General features: G+C 28.7%; 2 protein-coding genes across 3 annotated transcripts in view; one reads left to right on the top strand and one right to left on the bottom strand.

The window, feature by feature from the left end:
* Positions 1 to 2,269, bottom strand: part of LOC119676368 (slender lobes-like protein) — a 6,721-nt gene extending 4,452 nt beyond the window's left edge. The window contains exon 1 of the mRNA XM_038087604.1: positions 2,077 to 2,269. Coding sequence (XP_037943532.1) covers positions 2,077 to 2,269 — 193 coding nt within the window. The remainder of the gene's footprint in view (positions 1 to 2,076) is intronic.
* A 3,690-nt stretch (positions 2,270 to 5,959) lies between these two features.
* Positions 5,960 to 18,546, top strand: LOC119682509 (transcription factor RFX3-like). 2 transcript variants are annotated; one of them, XM_038095968.1, is made up of 9 exons: positions 5,960 to 6,053; positions 8,873 to 8,957; positions 9,030 to 9,237; positions 9,330 to 9,494; positions 9,789 to 10,184; positions 15,612 to 15,914; positions 15,996 to 16,310; positions 17,706 to 18,074; positions 18,144 to 18,546. In XM_038095968.1, the coding sequence occupies exons 1-9, from the start codon at positions 6,026 to 6,028 to the stop codon at positions 18,240 to 18,242; spliced, it is 1,968 nt and encodes a 655-aa protein (XP_037951896.1). In that variant the 5' UTR covers positions 5,960 to 6,025; the 3' UTR covers positions 18,243 to 18,546. The 2 variants fall into 2 exon arrangements, with proteins under 2 accessions (XP_037951896.1, XP_037951895.1); XM_038095967.1 differs by having other exon boundaries at positions 5,961 to 6,053; positions 17,706 to 18,083.
* Positions 18,547 to 19,497: the final 951 nt, after the last annotated feature.

The raw sequence follows: 19,497 nt of genomic DNA on the forward strand, positions 1-19,497 counted from the left end.
CTGTATATGTGTGTGTGTTTGCGTGTGAGGATGAAAGAAGTACATGGGAATGGTAGGTCGGTGAGATTGTTCTCCAAAATGATCCACTTTAAATTTAAAATTATTTTAATCGCTGCTATACTGCAGTTGGGGATGCTTGATGAAGCTTAAATATTCTCGTTTTGTGATATTTTTTCTAAATTTGCTTTTGTGGAACATAAGAACCGTGGGTGTAAAGTTGATGCTTGGAATAAGCTGTATTATGAAATGAAGCTACTGCATAAAGTTTAAAAATAAAAACGTTTTGATTTATTTATATGTTTTATTTACGTACCCCGTATGATGTATAAAGTATTTGCACCTCTGGTTAGTACCGCTACGGTCGTTTCTAGTTGCAAGCTAAGTCAATCTTTAACTTATATGTGTAGGTATATTAAGAGTATCTACCTTTACAGCCTAAGTTTTCCGACATTTTTGACTTTATATTCTCTTTAAATTCTCTACAGGTCTTGCGAAATTATTTTATTAGGGGTTGAGTGCTGCTGCTTATAAAGTTTAAGTAGAGTAGAGTAGCTTGCTCAGTCAGTTTGTATGGATTGGATTGGTGGTGTTGGAAACGCAACAATTTGTTGATTCTATAGCCTACAGCCAGTACTGTAGTGGGGTGGTATGGTATAAATCCATTGTACTCTATTGCAGTTATGATGGTGTTGTGTTGGTGGTGGATGTTGGCATCGAATCGCACAAATCATAACAACGCATCCTCGCAACGTCGTTGACCGAAAAAGCAGCATTTATGGCATTTGCTGTTGTTATTGATGTTATTGTTGTAGTTGTTGCTGCTGCCGCCAACGTAATTTTCGTTGAAAATACTTATCATCATCAACAGCAACATAATTATTGTCGCAGGCATATTGCTAGGATAACATTTGATTTTGGATTCAGTTGTAATTCTACCGTTCAACGTTGTTGTCACAGTATCTATTCCGGTTGCTAGGCAGACAAGTGCTTAATTTTAAACTCCTGCTGCTCTCTGTCAGTGTAAACGCTATAGAAAATATACATATACCTATGGTATATATATTATACATATATATATATACTACTATATATGTATATTAACATTTTCAACGCCATATCTATACCTTCGAGCTTTATGTTTGCGGCAATTTTCACTTTTACTTTTCAATAAAAGTGAATGAGGGAATGAGATTGTACCAATTGATGTCACGGTCCATATTAAGAACGTAGAAAGTGCGCCATATTGCTGACATCTATCGGTCGGTCGCTAATTCGGTCGTTTGGTTTGTCGGTCGGTCAATCGGTTGCCATTGATACTACTGTTTGCTGTTTGTGAATCGCTCCTATTCCTGCTACCACTATTACCGTCGTCGAACCTACTGTTCCTGTTTATGTACTTTAGCATTGTGTACATTTGTCACTTAGTATAAATAATTTAATACTTATTAACACATCGCTTACTCTGATAACTTTGTTTCATAATTGCCACAAAGAACCAACACAAGTGATATGGCTGTATTTGTAACTAGTAGTGATGCACCTAAGATAGCAAACTTCAACTAAATGCGTATTTATTTACTCAATATGGCTCTGATATCGTTTGGGTATATTTTTATGTTGTGCTTGTTATTATTATTGCCAGTAAGTAAACAACTTTTTTGGTAGCACAAAATTTCGACATTTAAAAGTGTTCCATCACCCATAGTGATACCACAGATGAGCCTCGACCTTTGTGCGATGAAATTGAGTCACGGTGTCCGATTTCGTGTTACACTCGCTTACTTAAAATATTACGACTTATAAGAACTATCAATTCATTTTTAATAAATCTATTAATTTTCAAAATTGTTCAATAAATTTGCTTTTAATCTACTTACTTACTATTTCATTAATATATATAAAAATTACGACTTACGACGAAATCTAACAAATCAAAATAATTAATAAAAAAATAAACGAATGCATTCACGACTTAACTTGGAGCATCAACAGCGCCATTTGCAGCATTTAAACGTCTCTACTACAAATTATAATATCTTGGACAAGTGTCGTTGTAAGTTGCATCACATAACAAACAATTGCCATCATCACCATCAACAATTGCTGCACCATCAACAACAACAATTGCCTCCAACTCAACTACAATACCAAACGCATTCACAGCAACAGCATACAGTTCCACATCATTTACACCATCACCACTATCATCATCATCACCATCACCAAACGTTTGTTGCCACAGCTTCAAGTTATACCACTTGTTCTGCATCTTCCTCGTGTTCCTCTTCTCCGAATTCAACATCTCCAACTACAGCTACCATGTACCGGCGCCATAACAACTTATCCTATTGTGGCGGTAAATAATTTGTTCTTTTTTATAGATATTTTCAGTATAAAATTGCCCTTTAATTGGGAAAGTGACATGCAATCGATGTCACTCCAATAATCGCAGTGATTATTAATTAATTTAAAATGTGTGATATATGTAAAGTTAAAAATCGTTATATTGAAATTAAACTGTGATTATACCTCTAAACATTTCAAGGTCCGATAGATAATGTAAAAAAACATTTCAGTGATTTTTTTGTACGAATGGATTTGGCATATTATATATAGAATACATAATTTTAATATGTGGGTCTAGACTTCATTTTAGACAATTTATTTTTTTCAATTTAAGGATTTAAAAACCATATATCGCAATAGTTGAAGATTTTGTTTTGATACCGTCAGGTTCAAGTTAATTCATTTTACAAACAGAAGTAAGAATATCGAGTTATTAAAACCTATATATAATACATCATATTATATATAGAATACATAATTTCTTTTAGGATTTTCTACAATTTAAGGATTTCAAAACCATATATCGCAAAAGTTATTTTGATATCCTCAGGAAACGCCATATTAACTTTAAATTAATTGATTTAATTAATATATACAAAAGTAAGAATTCGAATGCTATATATTTTTGGATCAGCCCAAAAAAATCCATTCAAATAAAAACATTTAACGGACTATTTAACTATTATAGTTTTTTTAAATATATATTGGTTCACTTAGCTATAAAGCGTTTTTAAACTTTGTGAGGATATAAGCACTGTCAGACTGTAAGACATAATTCTTATCAGAAGATCAGAAGATTTAATCACTTACATTAGAATAGCTATTCAAGTTAGAATAAATTTATTAACTATTTCTAGATAACACCAAATTTTTTTAGATACATATTAAATAGACAAAATAATTTATATTTACTAGGATTAATTACTGAATCAATTCATAGAATAAATATATTTTTGAAAGTATCTTATCATATTGCTTTATTGTGTATATTATATTTAATTTATTGATTTCTGAAAATAAACAGAAGTAGGCACTGATGACTTCTATATAAAATAGCCCAAGGTGTGGTCAACACCTTGGTTATATTTTGATATAAAATAAAATTTTATTGAAGAAAAAAAAAAAAAAGAAAACATTTAAATATTCTAAATTCATTTTCGAATAGCGGGCTATAGTCCGATATACGGCTCTAAGTGTATCAAAAACAATTCGCAGATTGCTTAAATATGAACCTGCGATCATATTTCGCAATCCTAAATATTGCGGAATCCTTATCTGCTAACGAAAAAGGAATTCCAACACAATTCCTGAATATCTCAAGAACTAAGCTATAACAACATATAGCATAGGGTATAATGTATAAATTCGAAGCTTATTATATTAGTGTTTTTTTTATTTTTTAACAATTACCCTGCAAAATTTCTTATACTGAGAACTAATGCAGATTTACAACTAGTAAATGTGGAAACTATTTTGAAACGTTGTCTCTTAACCTTTTAAATTATCCTGTACTTTTTGTAACGATGGAGAATTTTATTGATATGTCCACTCTCTATAACGAATATATTTGATTGTCCACGATTTCAAAACAAATTTCTTTTTATATACTTTCTCATTTTAATATTTAACTTTAATATCAACACGAAAGCCACTAATGGGAGTAACCGTCATGTCGCTCAAATCATCACAAATGGTAGAAGCCTATATTTTCTTATAACATTCCCAGTTCAGTGAACTTAATTATTTTATTCGTCTACTAATTTCTCAATTTGCCAACAGTTTTTTTATTTTATCTCTATATATAGAGCTTTGTCTAATTTAAATATTTTAATTGATAATTCGTATTTTAAAGGATTGATATATATTATCAAAACTTATTAAATATATTCGGAAGATTATAGAGACAATATGATAGATAATGATACTCCTAAAATTCTGTATATGCTGACCTGATAATAGGATTTTCATAAATCGAATTGTAAAAAAAACTCTGCCCTGAGGTACTAATCAAAAATATTTCAAAACGTTGGTGGTATTTATTTAAATAATAACTTCATAAAATAAATTTAAAAAAAAAACATTTTAACAGATTATATATATTATATGAACTGGGTTAAATGATGATTATATTATAATTAAAAAACATTATAAGATAAATAAATAAATAGCATACAAATGTTACAATAATATTAATAAAAATTAGACACAAAACTCTAAATAAATAAATCAGATATATAAAATTTGCTTAATAAATAAATATTGCCTTATAGATATTATTGTTTCAACTTGATTGATAGAATCGGCTAAAAGTTCTGGGGTCTTAATTTAAAAGTTTACAAAATGTTTTAGAACAACAAAGACATTAGCGTTAAAAAATGTACTCCATATAATAAAATAATTAATTAAAAGTAAAATAAATTTTTTAATTAATACGGTAAATTAAATTCAGGAAAACGTATTAAACGAAGCTAACTTTCAGTGAAAGTTAGAACTTAGTTGTGTCTTATTTTATATGGTAACTAGTTTTGGTAACTGGTTTTAAGCTCAAAGTCGACATCTATTAGGAAAGTTCGTAATGTTATCTCCGTATAAAGTGATATCACCTATGAAAAAAAAATTCTTCACTCCACTTTCACATAACGTCAGTGCTGTACTTAGTTCAAGAAAAAATAATAACAGCAATAGTGAAAATAATTAATTCAGAATAGTTTGTTTGAATTTTTTTTAAAATCATGGCAACACTATTTTGATTTTCGATTTTTATCATAATTCATTCTTAGTTCTTAGTTCTTCATCTTATTTCCTGCTGCTTGCCAACGCTTTCCTGCAGAATCGGCAGCAATCTGTTAGCAGTTCCGTGTAGTTTGTTTTGCTAAAGATAAGAATAACTTCAGCTTTTATATGTTCAGGAATAATAAGCTTTTTTGACTGTCGCATGCTTTTTTCGGCTCTCCAAAAATCAGTTGGGTTTGGCTAATGCATTCACCATTTCATTGTCTTCATGGACCTGATGTCCCGATATCCATAGCAGAGTAACAGAATTCCTCGTCACTGAGAAGATTGAAACAGTTTCAAACCAATTCCGATTGGAATGTGAATGCTATTAGTGATTTCAGAGCTGTTTGACTGTATTAAATCTACAAAACAGTGTTTTATTTCTTCATCCGTTATAAGATGTTCATCTAGGTACTTCTTTCGCTTATATAATAGTGCTGAGGAAGCTCCCAACTTGTATTGAGGTCACAAAAATTAAACTCAAATATATATAAAATCAATTGGCATCAATACATAATAATAGTTCAAAACAGGGCTTATATACTGTATATATACTATACTGTATATATTATATATTATTATATTATAGCTGAATAAAATAAATAAAACCTTGCTATCTTTATTTATATTCTTTTTAAGTTAAGATAAATTTTTCTGATTTAATCGTTTTGATATTTATAAATTATTTATTATTAACCTAAAGTAAAAGTCATACATCTATTATCGTATGAATTGTTTTATTGAATTTTATATTAGGTGGCAGCACTCGATTTGACATTTCAAAACTTTATATTTTACTCAATTTGTCAACGTTTTAAATTCGGGTAATTACGGTGATTCGTTAATATTTGTGAATAGGACTACGTTCGTGTTATGCAAGTAATTCTAATAAAATTTCTCAACTATGTCAATAGAAATTTATAACATTTTTAGTAAGTTTGTTGTATACATTTTTTATCTGATTATATATTTTAACACAATTAGAAGTAATTTTAACTAATAGTCGCTATGGTTATAATGACAGTATACCGTTATATACCGAAAACGAATCTAGAACTTTTGATTTTTTTATTTTTTTTGAATGGCATAAAGTATGTAATAAAATTTAATGATTGAAGAATTGAATATTCTATCCTAAAAATGAATATATTTTAAAATAATACCTAATAAACCTAAATAAATTTATTTAATAAAATAAATAAAAATTGAATAATATAAATATATTATTAGTTAAATAAATTTGATTAAAAAATAAATTTTAATAAATATTAAAAATTATATTTATTAAATGAAGAGACAACACATAGATCGCCGGTTCCCAGGGGCCATGTTATGCAGTCAGTTGTATGATTAATAATTTCAGTATTACTCTCTTTCTGGTCATACCCATAAAAGCATGTTGAACAGATGATCAAGAGTTGCCAATTCCTTACTATCACTTAGTAGTGATAGTAGTGATACTTCTTAATTGTGCTTTAATTTAAAAGTCAATATTTCTTTGTATGTATGATGCCACTATAATTTAAATCTTGCTTTCAATAAATTACATTTATAATAAATGTAATTACTTAAAGTAAAAAATGCAATAAAAAATAATTATCCAACGGACATCCGAAGCTCTGTTGTACATATATTTTTTAATCGTATTTTTTATGTATGATAATATACTGCAAAGGAACATCTATCAAATTTATAAGGCTATTATATATTAAGGATAATTTCAAACAAAGTTTAATTTACATTATAACTCATTTGTTTGTAATTGCTGAAGTAGGCATTCACAGTAACAGCACCATTTTATATTCACATTTTTAATTCGATATACTTTTCTTATAAATACGAAACATACAAACCTTACTTTTATTCACAACAGCAAGTAGATCAAGTTTGGACATACCAACAGCCAACCAATCTAGTACATCCCAAGTCATATGTTATCTTTAAACCTATTACAAAACAGTTGACTTAGTGCATTGGTTAAGATCGGAAGAAGAGCTTAAGAATAGCAAGTGTTGGAAGTATTTCATCATAACATAGCTCATCGCCAAATATTGGTTATTTTAAGTGTCAATAATCCTGATGAGCTTAGTTAATTTGAAACCACAAAACTCCCTAATGTAGTAATCAATAAAGAAATTAGTTGTAATAAAACGTCCTTATCATTTAAGTTTACTCGCTAAAATCAGAAGTGGAATATTGTTTTAAATCAATTAGTAGTATGTAATTGTACATCTTAAGTGAACTTATTGTCACAGATTTAAAGTAGTTACTTATAATTGGCATCTGGAGATTAGTGTTCCACACAGAGTTATAAACAACTAATGGTATCAGAGAAGAAATCTTCACTATGAGTTATTAAGAATTGATAGTGTCGATATATTAGTTTTCCAATTGTAGTTACCAAAAATTGATTGTCTCAAAAGTTCATGGCACAGAGGTATCGGTCTTCCATAAAAAGTTACAAAGAAATATTAGTGCCAAGAAATCGATTTTCAACCAAAAATTTGCAACAAGTCTTACTGGGACAGAGAAATCGAAATTTTATACTAAAAATTACTACGTCAGGTTGGAAACTAATTTTCTCACAAAAATAACTAGAAATTGTTAGTGCCGAGAAATCTATTTGTTACTGGATTAAAAAATCTATTGTATAACTATATTATTAATTACTTTGTGATGTATCGCTCACATTAAATAATTTAAAAATTACAGTGAATGAAAGACCCATTTGATGGCATGTGCTCAGCATTTTTTATATTATTTGTTATTATTTTAAGATGTAATGTAGAAATGTATTCAGTCCAATAATAATTATAATTTTTTATAATGTCAATATATAACTACATAAACTATAACTAAATGTTGCAATATCAATATATATATATATATATATACTGTGATCTCAATACAAGTTGGGAGTTTCCTCAGCTCTATTATATAAGCGAAAGAAGTACCTAGATGGACATGTTATAAAGGATGAAGAAATAAAACACTGCTATGTAGATTTAAGACAGTCAAATAGCTCTGAAATCACTAATGACATTCACATTCCAATCGGAATTGGTTTGGAACTGTTTTAATCTTCTCAGTGACGAGAAATTCTGTTACTCTGCTATGGACATCGGGACATGTACTAGCCAAACCTAACTGACTTTTGGAGAGCCGAGAAAAGCATGCGGCAATCAAAAAAGCTTATTATCCCTGAACATATATATATCCCATACACATACATTATTTAATTATTTACACAAGAGAATGAATCACGAAAAATTCCATAAATTTATTGGTATAATATTTGTATTATAATAATTATTTGTAATAATAATATATAATATTTATTATTTGTATTATAATAATTATTATTATTATTTTTCTCATTAAAGTAAGCAAATTGTTATTTTCAAAACTCTCATTAAGAAATGTTCAAATGTATAACTGATAAATCTTTATCCAAGGCCTAGAATGACTAGACTTTTGAGATGATTTCTCACTTTAGTGAAAATTCGTTAATACTCCGTATTCGCATTCAAAAATAAAAATATTGCCAAAATCTTGCCAATGTAGATACCCAATTAACAAGTTAATATATTATTAAATTGTTCAGATAAATTCTTATTGACGAAATTATATTACTTTTAGTTTATTTGGATAAAGATTAAATATTTATTAAAAACATTTACCATTTCCTTTATATTGATTAATACTTTTGTATCTACTTAACCATTTGTAAATACTTGTTCTCAATTTGCAGTTTCCGCTCAAGATGCTGGTCCAAACTATCAAGTACAATATGTGGATTCTGAGATATATCATAGTAATTCCAGTCAAACTCAAATGTAAATAAACAACAAATTGTTTTTAAATTAATTTAATTAATTTGATCATATTGAATTGAATTTTTCATACAGGACATATCCATTCTGTCCAGTTGGCGATTATCAAACAAATGGACAAACCTATTACGCAACAACAACGTCTGGCAACTATGGCACTACATCGACCAATACACCAACAACACATGCATCAACACTACCATATCTGGTGCCGGTTGAAGAGACATTGTTGTTGAATTCTTCATCACAATCGCATAGTCAGGATTCACCGCATAGTCTTACGGTACGGTAAAAGCAATAATAAATTCCAAAAATTATTTTATTACAATATGAAAGAACCAATATATTTATGAGAAATATTTTGTAAAATTGCAGGAAGTGACTTATTTGCATGAAGCACACAGCAAACCGCAAACACCCACTTCAACCACAACGACAAACTCTTTAAGTGGTGGCAGCATTGGTACCGGTGGCGGTGGTGCATCACCAGAAAGTGAACAAAATACTTTGGGGAATACAAATAAAATCGCCTCGGCAACGGTAAGAAAATTGAAAACGCCCACAGCATGATAACCAGTATAACAGTACAATATTTAAAAAAATGTCAGCTGCGCATTACGAAATTTCTTCATAACATCTCTGGTAGTAACCGGGCAACAACAGTGTTGCATTCTACCTATTGCATCTTACCCTTTTTGTTTTTTTTTTGTTTTATTTTTTTTGTAAATCAAATTGTTATCACTTATTTTACTTTTAATTTTTTTATTTTATTATTTTTTTTTTATTTCGGTTACCAATGATTTTCTTTATAAATATTGTCTCTATATTTTCTAGATCAAATGGCTTTCACGTAATTATGAGACTGCCGAAGGTGTCAGTCTGCCACGTTCCACTCTCTACAATCATTACATGCAACATTGTAATGAAAATAAATTGGAGCCAGTAAATGCAGCCAGTTTTGGCAAATTAATACGTTCTGTCTTCTCCGGTCTACGCACACGTCGTCTGGGTACGCGCGGTAATTCAAAGTATCATTATTATGGAATTCGCATTAAACCCGGTTCAATGTTGGTTGATGTAATGGATGAGAAAATTTCCTATCAGTTGCAGAGTAGCAGTTCAAATGCTGTTAACAGTGGAACTGTTATGTCAAGTGGCAGTACAATGAATAGTACTAGAAGCTCAAAGAAAAATATCATTAAGCCGGAATCTTATGAGGCATGTGCACAGGTAAGTCATTTTAGTAGTGGTTGGAGTGCAAATTTTCGGTAATTTTTACCGACGATGCTTTTAATATGAATTCTAGTGAATTTTTTAAATCGTATGAACAATTTTAAGACAAAATAAATGTCTTGATCAAAGATAAAATATATATTATGTATATTATAATCATGACACCTATTGCTTATGCATTTTGTTATACGCAGAAATGGATAAGATATACTCTTGTTGAATAGATACATCCCTTTTTAATATTATGATTATTTTTGTTAATAAAAATTATTTCATAGGGAAACTAATGAAAAACTGTGTATTAAGTGTATCATCTTCAGTGTTAAAATGTACTCAAGTGTAAAAATAAATTTCTTTAATACAAACAAGTGAAAAAATTAACTAAACTGAAGTTATTAATAATAATAATGATTTTATTAATTATAAATTGAGGAAGAAATAATACAAAGTATTAGATGTTTTAACAATTTACAACTTTTACTTTAAATCAAACTTTATAATACTACATTCCTTAAAAAATATATATGTTATAAAAAAGCAGGATGCAAATGAAGACATTGTTTTCTATAAGATCAAATGCATACAGTTTAGAACAAAATTAATGATAGGTATAAATGATGATGAAATATAGAAAATTTAAAAAAGCCGACGATATAAAATAAACAAATATATCTAAAAATATAAAGCCGTTTTAATACCAAATAAAAATACTAAAAACTCACTTTTAGGAATTATTTTTTTCTAAATTCCAGTTTTCAGAACTATTTATTTAAAGTTATCTCTTCTAAGTTTAACTAAAACTAATTTGTTTCAATTAAAAAACTCATTTTGCCATTTCGAAATAGTATTTTACTAAAAATGTAATTTTATTATATTATTGTTATTTATATATATTTTTAAAAAGTGAAGAGAAAATAATTTAGTACTCTGATTATAATTTACTTCAAGAACACTGTTAAAGCAGAAGCATGACTTGATAAATTTACGGAAACTCTTCCTCATAAATATAGTTATATATTATTTCTTGACTTTATTTCGTAGACACCAATAACACCGATTAATCCGAAAGCCGTATTGAAAGTTTTGAAACACAAACTTAAAACTAGCAAAGCGATTGTTTGAAAGGACCATCAATTGAAAATTCAAGGGATTGTTAGTTATCTCTTGATTAAAGTTTCAAGAGATAACTCAGTAACTAACTTGATTGAAGTTTCAAGAAATAACTCACATCATATTTATATAAAAAAAAATACTTAGGCAATGTTTTCATCAAATATATTGGGGAATATATTGTTTCTACTATTTGCTATTGTCTAAATTATTTTTACGTTGTGTGTCATAAAAATCACCATCCATATCGCGCACCAAGTTATAATATCTTTTCATCACATCACATCACTCTGCCAATCCATTACTTCATGTCATAAATATACATATATTATGTATACTGTAATGGGTTGTAAACTTTTGACATAGAATATTAAATAAGTGCAATAAATAAATATTTACATAAGTGCAATGCAAAAAATCTCTAGGTAATTTCAATTTACTTTACCTCAATTTACTCGAACTCGCACACGGCCATAATGAAACCATTTACTACTGACTCGATTTATAACTGTGTTTTACTGAAAATTTCCTCTAAAGCTACTAATACCAATAAATACTCTTTATATCATTTCTGTATAAAATTAGAATGTTTTTTTTTGTAATATTATGTCCAACTCGTAATAACATTTCTCACAATTTTTTAACAGCTTAGAAAAATTAAGTAACCTTGGCCAGCTCTAACTCCGTAGCAGTTAGTATATTATTTATTCATTCATATTAATTGTTTTAAAAAAAATTAATAATTCTATTAATTTGACTTCTATATTACTATATTACTTAACTACTTCTATCTACTTATATGATTTAAGTAATAAAATTTTACTTAATGATTCTATTTTATATGATTTAATTAAATAATATTGAAAACTTAAAATATAAAGTATAATTCAATATTAAAGAACGTAGTGTTGATTAATTTACTTCATTATGTCATTGCTACTATAGGGCATATTATAGCATTTATACTAACAACAACTATGGTTGTGCTACTGTCGGTACTTACTTCTCTCATAATACGCATATATCATATTTTTGTATGAGGTCTGTATAAAATTTTATCATTCCATGCACACAAAGCCTGGAATCGTATATTCTAAGTAAAAAAAAATACAAAAACTAAGTCCATGCATCACCTTCAACAATAATTCCTCACTTACCCTCGCATACAAAGCCATTAAGGAAATGTGCAATAACAAATAATATAAGAATAAACCAGCAGTTCTTAAGGCCGCAATTGTCGCTAGCCACTAGAACACAAAGTAGTCCGTGAGTGGTCCGTGGGGATGAGTTAAATCGCCACTTAGAATATACAAATTTCTCAATACTTTTTTGTACAAAATTTAATAGTGCATTCTATTAAGAAAACCAAAACAAATGAGGAACAAAGAAACTCAACTACATATTAGAGTTATTTATTTTAAGTAGTGCATATTCTGAGCCCTGGTAATACGATTCACCAGTTGAAACAAAAATCCACTGCTTATGTTGTTTTTTATAAACAAATTGAGAGCATTATGCTTCGTTCTCTTGTTTTTAATATGATGTCTCTTTCACAATACTGTACTATACACCTGGCGACTAGTGAATTCACTGGTTCAGAACTAGTCCCAAGCGCTGCTGGGAAGTGTTGCAGTTTGTCTGTCCATTCCGTACCAAAAGATCCTACTTCGTGTGCATTTGCTCTGATATTAGAGTTTTTTCTATATGGTTTTGTCTAAACAAAATATATTGCGTTCGCTATTGGTTTAATTTCTCGATTATTTTTATGTTTGAATAGTCATGTTTACAGTATTGCGTGTACCTTTTCAGAATTCATGATTGTAATTTTATCATAGGCAAATTACATGTTTTAATATTCCTATATTTTTGATATTTCTTTTAATATCAGATTATACAACTGTGGTACAATTGTGATAAATACATTTTTTTAATTACCAACAACACTACAAAACAACAACAAAAACTACGATTCAAAAAAAATATCACAAACAACAATACAAAGAACTATGCATTAAAAGCGAGCTAAGACACAGCCACGGTTGCCACTTATGGTACTTTAGTACCAAAATTGGTACTTTTTTTTTCGTTTGGTACTCATGTTCAAAAAATGGTACATTTTTGATGACCCAACTTTATTGTGGATATTTCCAAATAATTTTTTTTATAAATGCAACTTTGCACTATTTTATATTTTGTTCATTTATAACACTTAGAAAAAAACAGAACGAAAAAATAAAAAGGTCCAAAAAAATGTTGGACCTTTTTTTACAGAAATGGTACCTTTTTAAACCAATTTTGGTACAGGAAAAAATTTTCAAGTGGCAACCGTGGACACAGCACATAATATACACACACATATACAAATATATCAATAATACATATTTCCATATCCTGCTTTACTCTGCTTTACTACTTTTTTCACTTATAAACACACATAGGAACAAATACATATATACATTTATGGCAACCATACATTTTACTCAAATTTTTATTCAAGACATTTTATCTTGTCGTGAGTGTCGTGAGTATGATTTATTCGTTCCCTCGAGTACATATTTACTCATATTCTATTTTACTCACTTTAAATATAAAACATACAAGTCTCGTACTCGCTCTTGCGGTATTCGGTTTGCCTTATTTCAACACATTCTGTTTACCGTTTTATTTTATTTTACGAGTAAACAATAACGAGTTGTGCGAATTATATTTTGCCGAAAAGCAAGTAGTCGCGAGTATAAAAATTTGTTCATATGCAGATAAAAAATAAGTTTCTATTTTTTCTATGCTTTAGTAGTAAAATCTGCCAAAAGTTACGTTTAAGTGATATTTCACTCTAAATTTTTGTGTTTATATAGTGTTCTCTGTTATACCTTTCTTCTTTTCGCGCGTTTAATATTAAGCAAGTGTATAGTTTTTCATATTAATTTTGCGCTTCAAGTAAAAGGCAGAAGTTATATTATTTTACCTGTTAATCTTGAGAATTTCATATGTCTGACAACAACAAAGCAACAAAGTCGACATTAGAATTATTAGAATCTAAAATGTCTGCAAACGATGGTTCCAATGACTCTAAACTGGAAACCAATGGTGAAGTAGCAGAAACAAGTGATAAATCGCTAGCATACTTTATGAAAACAATCGAAGAAAATGAAAAAAATGGTGTATATCCCAAATATGTTAAATATGGACAAAAACGTCCTCGGAAAATTGTCGAACCTACTTCTGATTCACCAAGGATGCCATCTAAAAAATTAAAAAGTAAAGATATATTTGTATTAGATTGGGAGGATTTAATAGCACTCTAATATTCTCTTCTAGAAAATCAATAACAACTTCTTCAATAAGTATTACGTCGAATATCTATGCCTTGAAATAAACAGAATATTTTAAAATCAGTATACATCTTTAAGCAACTAAAGCAATTCTATAATTACATTTTCTTCATCTTGTGTACGCGGATGATGTGTTTGGTGAACTATACTTATAGAAGTCTTCAACTACCAGTAAGAGCAATAATACTAGTAGTAATTTGCACCAACGGAATAATTCTTCGATTAAGATCGGAAAACAGGGATGTATGTATAAAATTGTCCAAAACAGAAACCTTTAATATTTGCGAAGGATATCAATGTTATAGTAAACTATAATATACTACAAAATAAAATTTCTTCAATTTATCCTTAAAAAAATAACTGGTTGCTGTATAAAATCGTAAAATCTATTTGTAAAGATCATAAATGGCACAGTTCTAAAAATTTTGAAATGTGGAAATTAAAATTGCTTTCCGAATTATTTTCAACACAGACCATAATACAACTAGTATATGCTGAAAAATTCAAGTACATTTCACCATATATAACGCTAGTGAGGTTATAATTCGACTAGAAATACCATTTAAAGAAAATAACAATATACATTAATGTTAGATTATAAGTAAAAGTAACATAAAGAAAGTTATTAAATATATATAAAGCAAAGCAATATAATTAAATGTTTTAATTAATTTTTATTTTTAAGTAAAAATAATAAATATAATTTAATTAATTTCCCATATCTATTATAAATTGCATTGTACTTTCAAAACGTGCGAAAATGTATGATCCAAATTCCATATAAATATAATTTTTTTTTAAATATATTTAATTTCTAATAATATAAAATATTCTAATAATATAATAATATAAAAAATAAATTTTTGTTGTTGTATTTCACTACTGTTCGAAAAAACCTCTTTATTTAATTTCTGTAAATTATATATAAAAAATGTATATCGCTTTATTTATAAATTATTTTCATCATAAATATAACTTTTAGTATTTGGGTAATGGCGCTGGCGTATTACCAACTTTTCCTCCTATTGAACTGGATAACACCTTTAACAGTGAACTAACTCAGGATGATGTTGAAACCTTTCGTGCAATGTATCGTGATCATTGTGAAGCTTTTTTGGATGCAGTCGTCAGTTTGGAATTCAATACCATTGAACTAGTCTGGCGTGATTTTTGGCGTTCATCAGATAATAATAATATGGATGAATGTGATGAAGAAAAATATTTAAGTAAAACTAAATTATATTTACTCTTTCATTGTGTGGAAATACACAAATTTATACAAGAAGTAAGTTTTTAAAATATGGTATATATATAAATATATTTTGTTTTTTTAATAAATTTTCTAATATAATTTTTGATATAATAGGTAGACTATCAATTTTATCAAAATATGGTTGATGTTATTATACCGGATGTGTTACGTTCCATTCCAAATGCTTTAACTCAGGCCATACGTAATTTTGCTAAGAATATGGAACTTTGGTTGTGTGAATCAATGGCTGGTATACCAGAACGTCTGGTTCAAATAAAAACATCTACGGTATCAGCATTTTGTCAAACTTTACGTCGTTATACATCCTTAAATCATTTAGCACAGGCAGCACGAGCTGTACTACAAAATAGTTCTCAAATATCACAAATGTTGAATGATTTGAATCGAGTTGATTTTCGTAATGTACAGGTAAGTCATATATTTATTTTAAGTATAATTGAGCTACATTGAACCAAAAATTTTAATCAATCGGAAAGTGAAAGAATTATCACTAAAAATCTAGCATGGTCGCAGTACTCCGTTCCTTTGGTAGACCAAAATGTTATTGATTATTGTTGCGATTTTATGCTTCTCTTATTAATTATGGCACATTGGAGATGGTAGACCGAAATATCTGTAATGTGAATGATTTTATGCAACACAATCTAACGAATCTTCTATTTTGCATACTCTCAGTACTTTCTATACATTGATATATCCTTCCATTATTTAGATATAATATAGTGGTAAAAACTACTGTTACTTCTGCTATTGAAGAATATACATAGAATATATTTTCATTGATAAGTTGCTGATTGAAATGGGATAAGAATTTTTAGTCGATATCCTCCTAGCACAGAGAAAAGTCGCACAATGATAAGAAATGTGACTAAAAACCCTATACCCTTTGTCATATTGGACAGCTAGCAATCCACGTTTACGGTGGACTACAACAATATCATATACACCAACTGTTAACTGCCTGACCAATATAACTAATTGATGGAGGCCTGCTATTTTTAATGACATTTTATGAGAAACAATTACAGAGCTTTATAGCACGACCCACTAGCTTTCAACAACTCTTGCTTGTAATTGCCTGCAAAGTTGTTGTGGTCCTCTATTATTAAGCATTGTTTTAGATAGTTATGTGGCCATCTACTATACATTAAAAAATTAATATAAAAGTAATTAAGATCATTGATTCTGTTACCGGTAATTTTCGTTAAGTTCAAACGCTTCTTTCAATCGATAAATGACTATAACTTTATTCTTGTATATTAAAAAAAAATATTGCCTCAAAGGTTCCTTTTCAAACACGTATATGTTTTACATTAACAAAATAGATTTGTTTCTAGAGAGATTGTCGATTCTGCTTAGAAGCAGACGAGACTTCCAGTCACATTCTCTGTGACTGTTCAGCCTTGATCTTGGTCAGGTGGAGGTCACTGGGTCAAGAATTACTTTCCCCTTCTAAAATTAAAATGTTCTCAAGGACTGACATTTTGGCTTTTATTCTAAGGACGGAATATATCTTCTGTTCGGCTAGGGTCCGCAGCAAATCAAATGATCAACTATGGTGACGATGCTCCGCGTTTGGAGCCGGTTTATTATAACCCTGTTTATTTCTTATCTTATCTTAGAAACCAACACCATCTAGTGACAAAAAATTACGACTAATTATTGTATTACCGTATGCATTTAAAGTGTATTATAAAATAAATATATTTAGCATATATATATATATATAATATCTTCTATTTACTTTATAAATTTAAATAAATGAATGTCGTATTCTTATAAAATTTTTTTTATTTAATTTAGGAACAAGCTTCATGGGTTTGCCAGTGTGAAACGGGTCTGGTACAACGTTTAGAAAATGATTTTAAAGCTGCACTGCAACAGCAAAGCACTTTAGAGCAATGGGCTGCATGGTTACAACTTGCTGTTGATACAGCTTTGGAGGATTATCATGGAAAGCCTAGTTATCCCAAAGCAGCACGTCAATTTTTACTCAATTGGAGTTTTTATAGTTCGATGATTATACGAGATTTAACATTGCGTTCCGCTTCTAGTTTTGGTAGTTTCCACTTGATACGTTTACTCTACGATGAGTATATGTTCTACTTAGTGGAACACAAGATTGCAGAGGCACAACAAAAAACGGCTATCGCTGTCATTTGCGATCGGCTGGTGAGTTTTGTAAGTTTAAAATTTTATTTCACAATTTTTATACAATTACTCTCATAATCATATTTTCAGCAAAAAGATGTAGACTTTGATTTTGACTATCAATTAGATTTTATTAACAACACTAACATTAATCCAAACCATGTCGCAAAACGCTTAAAATCTGAATGAGTGCATGCTGATAGGAATCTGGACAGGAATCTTATTTTCTTACTATGCGCAATTTTAAGAAATCATATAAAGAACAACAAATCATAAGTACCTTTGCAAATTGGCTACATTACCATGCCAAATACAATAATAAGACATACAACTAACTCGGTGTATGAATGTTTGCATTGAAATGCAATATGCAATAATATGTTTATAAATAATTAAGTTATATGTTTATAGATTTATAGATGTTTATATGCATTTATAATTCGCCATAAATAGTATTAAGCCGTCCATACGAAGGTTATACTTTAACTAAAGAAAGAAGAATAACTATATATGTAAATAATTTAAATGCATTTTCAATTTGTCTAAATTATATCGTATACAGAAATCATTTAAAATCGTTTTATACTTGATCAAGTTTAATTATTAAATCTAATTAAATATTTAAATTGATGTTTATCACACCAATTTGTTTTCCTTTTATTTTTGTATTTGTATAAATATTGTAAAAATAACTCACAGTTTTAAAAGGTTTCCTACAAAGCATTGAAAAAACCAAATAAGAGGCTTAGTTATATTAGATTTAAATTATTATTAATTTTAAATTAATTGTACTAAATGCTCAAACTATTTGCTCAAATGAAGAGTGTAAGAAATCACATTTCTTACCAATGTAACTATGGTAAGAGTGAGACACAGTGATAGATAGAGTTGTAGTTACATAAAAATATAGGTTTTAAGACAGAATGAGGGAATGTTAGAGATCACAACAGTAAAGTTTCTTAAAGTGCTAATGTTTTTTTTAATTTAATCTTTTTTTTTTGATATTTGTATATTCTTTTTTGTGCATGCAGTATGATTAATGCATATACACATATTAAACTATTAACTTACGCAAAATATTTTATAGAACCTATTTATAAAATAAAATACCTAAACTATATTTTTTTAAAAATCATAACTCTCTGTTAAGGACTCCAACTTTTTTTAAGAGTTTTTTATCTGGCTCATATCTTATCCAGAGAAATTTTTTTAAAAATCATATCTCTCTGTTAAAGACTCCAACTTTTTTTAAGAGTTTTTTATCTGGCTCATATCTTATCCAGAGAAATTTTTTTAAAAATCATATCTCTCTGTTAAGGACTCCAACTTTTTTTAAGAGTTTTTTATCTGGCTCATATCTTATCCAGAGATAACAAAATCGTATAGTTGACCAAATCTATAAATGAACTTTAAAGCAAAAAATTTTTGATTTCTCATACCTGTT

The sequence above is a fragment of the Teleopsis dalmanni genome, chromosome 2 (genome assembly GCF_002237135.1).
Source record: "Teleopsis dalmanni isolate 2A chromosome 2, ASM223713v2, whole genome shotgun sequence".
Taxonomy (NCBI): Eukaryota; Metazoa; Arthropoda; class Insecta; order Diptera; family Diopsidae; genus Teleopsis; species Teleopsis dalmanni.

Excerpts from the sequence above, each read along its gene's own strand:
- LOC119682509 (XM_038095967.1), top strand. The coding sequence starts at position 6,026 with ATGTCAATAGAAATTTATAACATTTTTA. Across the intron at positions 6,054-8,872 it reads AGAAATTTATAACATTTTTA|TTTCCGCTCAAGATGCTGGT; the intron begins GTAAGTTTGTTG and ends CTCAATTTGCAG. Across the intron at positions 8,958-9,029 it reads AATTCCAGTCAAACTCAAAT|GACATATCCATTCTGTCCAG; the intron begins GTAAATAAACAA and ends TTTTTCATACAG.